The sequence below is a fragment of the Camelus ferus genome, chromosome 36 (assembly GCF_009834535.1).
Source record: "Camelus ferus isolate YT-003-E chromosome 36, BCGSAC_Cfer_1.0, whole genome shotgun sequence".
Lineage (NCBI taxonomy): Eukaryota > Metazoa > Chordata > Mammalia > Artiodactyla > Camelidae > Camelus > Camelus ferus.
The window spans coordinates 17,956,441-17,964,858 of NC_045731.1; the positions used below are offsets into that span (position 1 = coordinate 17,956,441).

General features: G+C 35.3%; 1 protein-coding gene across 1 annotated transcript; it reads left to right on the forward strand.

Annotated features, from left to right (window-relative positions):
* Nucleotides 1-2,043: 2,043 nt before the first annotated feature.
* On the forward strand, nt 2,044-3,792 carry LOC102507156 (olfactory receptor 8K3). Its single transcript, XM_006195402.2, has one exon. The coding sequence runs from the start codon at nt 2,527-2,529 to the stop codon at nt 3,463-3,465; it is 939 nt and encodes a 312-aa protein (XP_006195464.2). The 5' UTR covers nt 2,044-2,526; the 3' UTR covers nt 3,466-3,792.
* The last annotated feature ends 4,626 nt before the right edge of the window (nt 3,793-8,418 follow it).

Here is an 8,418-nt window from a genome sequence, read left to right on the forward strand (position 1 = left end):
AAATAACCATAGAAAGATAATTCTCACTTGATAACTTGATGAGGAAAAAAGAGGTTGCCCCCTCACACTGAGATGGGAAAAGCTTTTTTGGGACACTAGGAGCCTTTTAAGTACCCAGTTTTATGATAATGGTGCAATGTTCAGCATATGCTCCATTTTCTAGTGAGATCTGACAGAAACCAGATATAATTCTCTCAAAGAGTATAGCTTCAAAAAAATAAAAACTGAAAATTCAACAGATATACTAAACTGTGAAAGAACAATTTGGTTCTTTCCATCAAACTCCAAAGCCGGTGTGGGAAAATGATCTTATCTTCCCTTACCTTATGGGAAAATTGGTACTTACCACGTGCTGTTTGCTTTTTTTAGCCTTCCATGATAGTAAAGAGAAACAATATGAAGGAAGCCAAAAAGAAAAAAAAAAGCAAAAACCAAGATTTATCCTCCTCTTTATTGAGTTTAATATTTCTCTAATAATACAGTCTACTGATGCACATTTCCAGGTTTCTAATATAAAAAAGGTGTGTGCTTCAAGGCAGTGTAGAATAGCAGGAGGTCACAAATTTAGAAGCAACATTTTCAGTAATTTAGCGTAAATTGCATGTAATTACCTTTATATTTAATGTGAAATTCTATGATTTTGTCTGCATAGAGTGCACTCAGAGACTCTTTTTATTTTATTTAAAAAGAATAATTTCTATTCCTTAAAAAAAAGAGAGAAAATAAAAAACAAACAATAACAACAAAAACCCAGGAGCACTGATGGCCGAAAGTTTTAAACCAAAAATAATTATCTTACTTTAACATGTGATTCACCTCCTACTCTGCTATATAATTTTTTATCTGTGGGTTTTAAGGGTATTTTAGATACATTTCATGCCATTATATACATGGTTATCTGTCTTATGTGCTTTATCATAGTTTGAAAGAGTCCCTGTGGGCTTAATGTGCAGAAGGATTTCAAATCACATATAGGAATCTATGTATGTCTCATCTTTGGTGCATTTTATCTTGTCTCTATGGTATCATGCATCATCATGATTTTAAACATTTTTTTTCTTTAAAGTATTGTATCCTATAATCCAAAGGGAATTTTTACAGAAGTTTACTATGTAAAACCACTGCTAGTGACCTCTTTTCCTCCCAGTTGGCCCAATTTCTTCAGAGTTCCCTAGTTTCTTGCATGACATAGTGCTTCTGATTTGTTACATACAAGGTAGTATATTTCAATCTTAATGAAAATGCTGCAAGGGGAAAAATATTTTAAGCAAATTTATATCAAAAGAACTTGCATTAAAATGCTGGTAAAATGGATTAAAATTAGAAGATAAGCGATCCCAACTCAATTGTTCAAGTTTAGTCGTGAAATAGGGGTAGGGTAGGGACTGGGGTAAGTTGCATGTGTTACAGCCTACCAATTCCACACTACCCATCACTATAGCCCTGCCAAAGACCTTGCAGTCCAGAGAATTGAATTTAGATATAAAACCTTTTCCAGGAGAGTTACTATCACTACTAAAAAAGAAAAAAAAAAACAAAAAACTATGTACTTGATATTTGAGAAATATTTTCAGGTAACAGAGACTCATTGAACCATGGAATCTTTATCATTCCCAACAACCCTGCAAAATACTTTGCTTTATATAGGAGAATAAACAGTTTTAGATAATTTACATTATTTGCCCCAATTAACCCTTTGTCTACACCACACATAAAGGTACTGCAGAAATTGTATTTACACACACACATCTCCCAGTATGTTTCACCATATAAACAAAAATAATCCCCCCTGTGACCCATTACACTTTCCTTATTCATACACTTATCTGTAACTGCCAAGGGCGCTAACTCTTCAGCCAGTACCACCTGAAGGTATCAGATCTTTCATAGGACTATGTTTTGAGTAGTGGGTTAAATGAACTTTTGGAATTTGTGGTTTGAAATTTTTATTATATAATTGGCATATGTATTATGTTCTATTATTGATACATTTTATAAATGTCATTATGTGATTGTACCATATAAGTAGTAAAAGGAAAATTTTAAAGAATAGTTAAATAACTGCCCGTATATTTAATACCTGAAGCTTTAACATTGTTTTATTGTGTTTTCCTTTTTGCTTTGTTATCCATATTTATGTAACTCTCTCTGTCTAGATATCTATATGCATACCATCAGGGTTTCTCAACCTTGATACTATTGTGACCACTGGCTGAATATTGTTACAGTTTGGATAGTGGCTACTGTAAAATACTGAACAGCTTAACTGGACTCAAACCATTAGATATTATCTGAGGAGTAAAATCACTCCAGTAGAGAACCACTGATGTATTTCCATATTTTTTTCGATCTCTAGATTTTGATGTCCAGTAGATGAATTTATTTTCAAATATTCTAACCTGGAACGTTTAAATGTATCATATTCACACTAGCTTTGCATACTAACACGTCTCCGAGAAGATAATTCATAAAATCTATTGACTATGCTGATGTCTCTTTTCAGAATATGTTCTCTACTAAGTCTGGATGGAAAACTACAATCAAACAGTGCTGAGCGAATTCATTCTCATGGGAATCACAGACCGCTCTGAGCTGCAGGCTCCGTTATTTGGGCTCTTCCTCGTCATCTATGTGATCTCAGTGGTGGGCAGCTTGGGCGTGGTCATCCTCACTACAGTGGACTCCGGGCTACAGACACCCATGTACTTCCTTCTCAGACACCTGGCTTTTACTGATTTGGGTTATTCAACTACCATAGGACCCAAAATGTTGGTAAATTTTGTTGCAGATCAAAATAAAATCTATTATTTTTGTGCTACACAACTAGCTTTCTTTCTTGAGTTCATCATTAGTGAACTTTTCATTCTGTCAGCAATGTCCTATGACCGCTATGTTGCCATCTGTAACCTTCTGCTCTACACATTCATCATGTCACAAAGGGCATGTCAGGTGCTGGTGGCAGTCCCCTATCTCTATTGCACATTTGTTTCTCTTCTAGTCACCACAAAGATATTTAATTTATCCTTCTCTGGCTACAATGTCATTAAGCATTTCTACTGTGACAGTCTTCCTTTGATATCTTTGCTCTGTTCAAACACTTGTGAAATTGAACTGATTATTCTGATCTTAGCAGGTTTTAACTTGATTTTCTCCCTTCTGATAGTTCTCATGTCTTACCTGCGCATTCTTGAATCCGTTCTCAAGAAGAACTCTGCTGAAGGTAGGCGGAAACCTTTCTCTACCTGTGGGTCCCACCTGACAGTGGTCACAGTGTTCTACAGGACTTTGACATTTATGTATGTGCAACCAGAGTCCAGTCATTCCTTTGACACTGACAAAGTGGCTTCCATATTTTACACCCTCGTCATCCCCATGTTAAATCCCTTGATCTATAGCCTGAAGAACAAAGATGTGAAATGTGCCCTACAAAGGATGTGGAAAAAACTATGCAATGTTTTCTCTTAAAGTTTACATACAATATGAGTCCTACAAACTGGTTATGGACCTTAAATTTTGCTCTGTTTGCCTCCAAAAGAAATAGTGAGCATAAATGAGTTCAACACATATTTATAGATTGTCTTACATATGCCAGGTATTTCTAATTATTGTAAATAAATTAATGAACAAAAGAGTAAAAATACTTGACTATCTTGAGTGGGAACTATCAATTACATACATAAGTAAAGTAAATGTTATAACACAGTAGGATGTGTTAGGTGGATATAGACCAGAAAAAAGCTGTCAATGATTCTGGTATTTTTCTCATCTATTAGAATAAAATTGTAGAGTGTGTGTCTGTACTTCTAAGTCCTTTCTTTTCCTTCAGTTTTAGCCTTCACACTCTTCCTTGTTATGTTTTATCTGTGTATTTGATGACTTGAAGTACTCTGTCATATTAGTTTAATCAAATATCCTTATTTTAAACATTGGGATTCCACTTTTTTACTCATCAATTCCTTCACTTCTGTATATGAGTCTAATAGGCTCACCAAACATCTGTAGGTTCTGTTTGGTGTATAATTTTTGTCTCAAACAGTCCATTTGGTTGATATCAGAAGATATTCCAATTAAGATAAATTTTGTGGTCCCTCATAAGCTCCCAGATTTGTAAATTTTATTCCCCCAAGTCGTTGTTCTTTTTTTATAACTGGCAGTTTGGTTTAGGAGACTGTAATATATTCCTGTCTTTTTGACAAAAAAAAAGTAATTATCCATGTTTAAAAGTTATATTCCAGTTGTTTCTGTATCCTTGTTAAAATAGAAATCCACAGCAAAGTGAAGACAAGACAAAATCTGAGTAGATCTATAATAAATTGAAGGAGGGCAAAAATTAATATTAAGTTCTCAGGACATGCATGCTGAAAAGGAAACAAGGGAGTTTACATTTTAAGAAATACCCCTAATGATTTGTAGGAGGAATTCGGTAAGGCACAATACAAGAGAAAAATGTTCTTTCCCAAAAAAGAGAAGTCTGTGAGGGAAATAATCATTCTCCAACACCTTCTGCTTCTCAGACTTTGAAGAAGCTTTTTATGTAAGCTTCAGCCACTTGAGAAATTAATTTAAGGACAAAAGAATATATTGACTCTAATACTATTCACTACTTAAAGAATGAAAGCCATAAAGCATGACATGTGATCACTTTTTTTTAAAAAAATTAAGCTCTGTTGAGCTAGAATTTGTTAAATGATCCATTACATGCATGGTGACAGTACTCCTAAATGATACAGTGGGGAAAGGCTGAGTGTCACGTGCAGGTGCAAAGTTTGGGTACTACGGTATTTTAGGGTGTAGCATTCATATAGACCAAGAAAAACACCTTCCCAAAGAGGTACCACATATTGAGTGTTGCCCTGACTCATGGAAACACCCAAAGGCTGCCCAGCACAGTGACTGGACAGATGAAAGGAACATACAACTCAGAAATATTTACCAACGTCATGGAAAGAAGCTTCACTGATAAACCTACACTATGTGTCATTGAAGGAGTGCCTGAAAATGGGAGAGAGAAACAATACTAATTGAGAAGCTTGAATATGAAAATTAGATGGTATTATCTTTAGAATAAGAAATTCATTAGGTATTTAATGACTCACAACAGCCATCATATTCTCAAGTGTCAAACTGCATCTGCGTATGGTTTCTTCATTGGAGAAAGGTGCCACTGGGAAAGAAGGAGAGTATGGGAAATAACAAATCAGTACCACAAATATCCCAGGGTCCCCTGGGAAAAGAGCAACCGCTGGAGAGCTGACCGTGATGCTATCAAGAAGCGAGCTCTCAAAGTCCTGGAACGGGAGGGGTTCTATTCTAATTTCTAGCATATGTGAGTGGAAATATGAGGGGCATGCCCTTCACAAGGGCACGTGGTGCTTCTCCATTTCCTACTATTTCATATTTGAACAGAAGTTTACATTGTATTTACAGGCAATCTTACCTTCCTTAGCTTCTTGATGATAAGGATTAAAATATTTTGTATGAAATCCTGACAAACTTGTGTGTTTTGCATAGTAATGCATATCCAGTTATGGGAAGCCTTGACTTCTATCAGTTTGTGTTCACATAAAACAAAAAAAATAAATATTATCCACTATAGGAAGCCTTGAATCATACGCCATCGAACACGCACCACTAATAATCTCTGGTGTGACATAATGCCTTGGGGTGCATGATTAAAATTAAGTCACTCCTTTCTGCAAATACTCAGTGGCAACAACACTTTCAGTGGCTAAGCTGACTGGCCACAACAGTCTAAGAGAGGCTCGAGGCCCTTGAGGGCCAGACTTCTCATGCCAGCTCCATCCGAAGGGTTTTCCTTGAGGTTCACCATCATAGGAAGAGCATGTCTACCCAGAAAGAGGCAGAGACCAGAGAGAAATCTCTCATCCAGGAAACATGGCTGTGTTGCACAGTCTGCTTGTAAAGCTGATGAGGAAATGTGCAATTGTCCTGCGACTGTCACAAACCTGATGGAATAAAATGTGCACAGCAAGCCCTCAGGAGGGAAGGACTGGCTAACGTGTCATTTGCAGGGCAGTCTGACTTACAGGTCAGACTTAGGCTTTCACACTGGTGACTGGAAACCCAAGCTGGTGGGACCTGGCCTTCGCTGCTGGGTTGTAATGGTGTCCACAAAATAGACAGAGACTGAGGTCTATTGAAAGTTGTCTCCACTGACTCTCCTGGTCTAGAAATGTATGATCTTGGAAAAGAGGGTACTTTGGCTTGGAAAATCTGTTAAAGTGACATGGTAATATTAACTGCCATGTGATTTGCTGAGTGTGCTGCAACCATATGGTACAGCAGAGGCTCCGTAACTTCACTTGATAACCTGAATGAAAGTAAAACTTATGAAAAAAGTGATCACAAGGAACACATTATGTGAGGTTGACCTAAAAGCCCCATAACATAAAAACAATTGGTGGCCGCATTGTTAGAGAAATTAGTACTTTAGCTTTGGATAAGTTACATATATAGTAGCTTTGTGTCCAGAAAAAAACTGTAGGAAGGTAAAAAAGAATTGAGAGATACAGGGCAGAGGGAAAGAAATGTTATAAAACATATGAGGGGCTGTAGTTATGGGTAATATGTTTTTGTTTACAAAATCCCAACTTGACATTGGATAATTTGGGCTCTATTAAATGGTCAGCATTTTAACTTGTACAGAGAACATTATAGAAATTGATGTAATAAACATTTCAAAAAATATCTAAGGAATATGTAGCAAATAACAAAAGTCAAAGTTAAAATAAGTGGAAGAAATTCCTTAACAGTTAGTTTGTGTAATTATTTCTAGTCCACGGGACACCTAATGCTCTACTTGATAGAGCTCACTTCCAGAATTAACTCAAGGAATTTGTGGGGACTATATGGAAAAATAGATAAGTAAAAATATGCTTCCAAAAATGATGCATGGAAGTCCGGTTGACATGATTGTATGCTGCATGGAGCATATGAGGAGGCTATGTTACTAACAAGGATGAAAAACTTGAGAGGTCCTATAGCCGGTGGCTTCCTTGAGCTGAGATTTTCCTGCATACAGTTTAGTTTCTGGTGCCCAAGTTTGTTTCAAACAGAAAAGTCCTGGGGCAATGGAGGCTGAAATCAGGGGTCATTGGATCTCTGCTGTGGGGTTATCCATGCTGTTCTGTCTGTCCTGTAGAGCCTCTTAAAATTAAATAATTTTTTTTTTATAGAGGTATAGTCAGTTTGCAATGTTCTGTCAATTTCTGGTGTGCAGCACAATTCTTCTGTCATACATGAATATATGTATATTCATTTTCCCATTCTTTTTCATCATAAACTACCATAAGATTAAAATTAAATAAATTTGATACTGACATCTCTTCCCTGCAAATATCAAAAGTGTAACGGAAATATTATGAACAAACTTTTGTCCATGAATTTGAGACCATACAGGCAAATTCCTTGAAAGACTCAAAGTATAAAACACACTAAATTGTAATAGAGAGATTTTAGAGCTATATATATTTTTAAAAATTGAATTAATAGAAAAACCTCCTAAGAAAACCAGAGGCTAAATGATGGTATCATTGACAAATTCTACTAATATTTAATGAAAAAAAAATCTCACACTTTCTTCTTCCAAGAAGTAGGAGAAAAGAGGTCACTTTCCAGCAAAATTTTTGACGTCAGTATAACTGAGACACCAAAACCAGACAAAGACAATACAAGAAAAGAATAACACAGCTTGCTAATCTGTAAACTCAAGATCATAGTCATAAAAAATCTTCAATAAAATATTAGTAAGTTTAATCCAATATATAGAATTAATAATAAATGATGACCAAAATAAGGTTTATTTTAGGAATGTAAGCTTAGTTCAACATTTAAATATCAATAATGTAGTTAATCATATCAACAGAATAAAGAAAAAAATATGGTTTCTCTCAGTTGATGCAGAAAAAGTGTTTGATGAAATTCAGTGTGCATTTACAGTAAAAAATAAAATTAAATCTCAACAATCTGGAAATAGATAAGGGCTCCCTGCAAAATGATACAGGACATCTACAGTAAAACTTACATGAACAGCACACTTAACTATGAAAAGATAAATATTTTCCTACTAAAACTGGAGAAAGACAAGACTGTTTTATCTCACAACTATTAAAGACCGTAATGGAGATCCCAGCCTGTGGAATAAGGTGAGGAAAAGAATAAAAAGACATACTGATTTGAAACTGATCAGTGAAATTGCCTCTATTTGTAGTTGGCATGATTGTTTACATAGAAAATGAAACTGTAAAAGTTACTAGAACTAATCACTCAGTACAGTAAAGCCACAGTATGCAAAGCCAACATACAGAATTCTTCTGCATTTCTGAATATATGTAATAAACAATTGGAAATTTTAAAAATTATACAAATTAATACAATAAAACAAAAATACATGATTTT

Excerpts from the sequence above, each read along its gene's own strand:
- LOC102507156 (XM_006195402.2), top strand. The coding sequence starts at position 2,527 with ATGGAAAACTACAATCAAACAGTGCTGAGCGAATTCATTCTCATGGGA.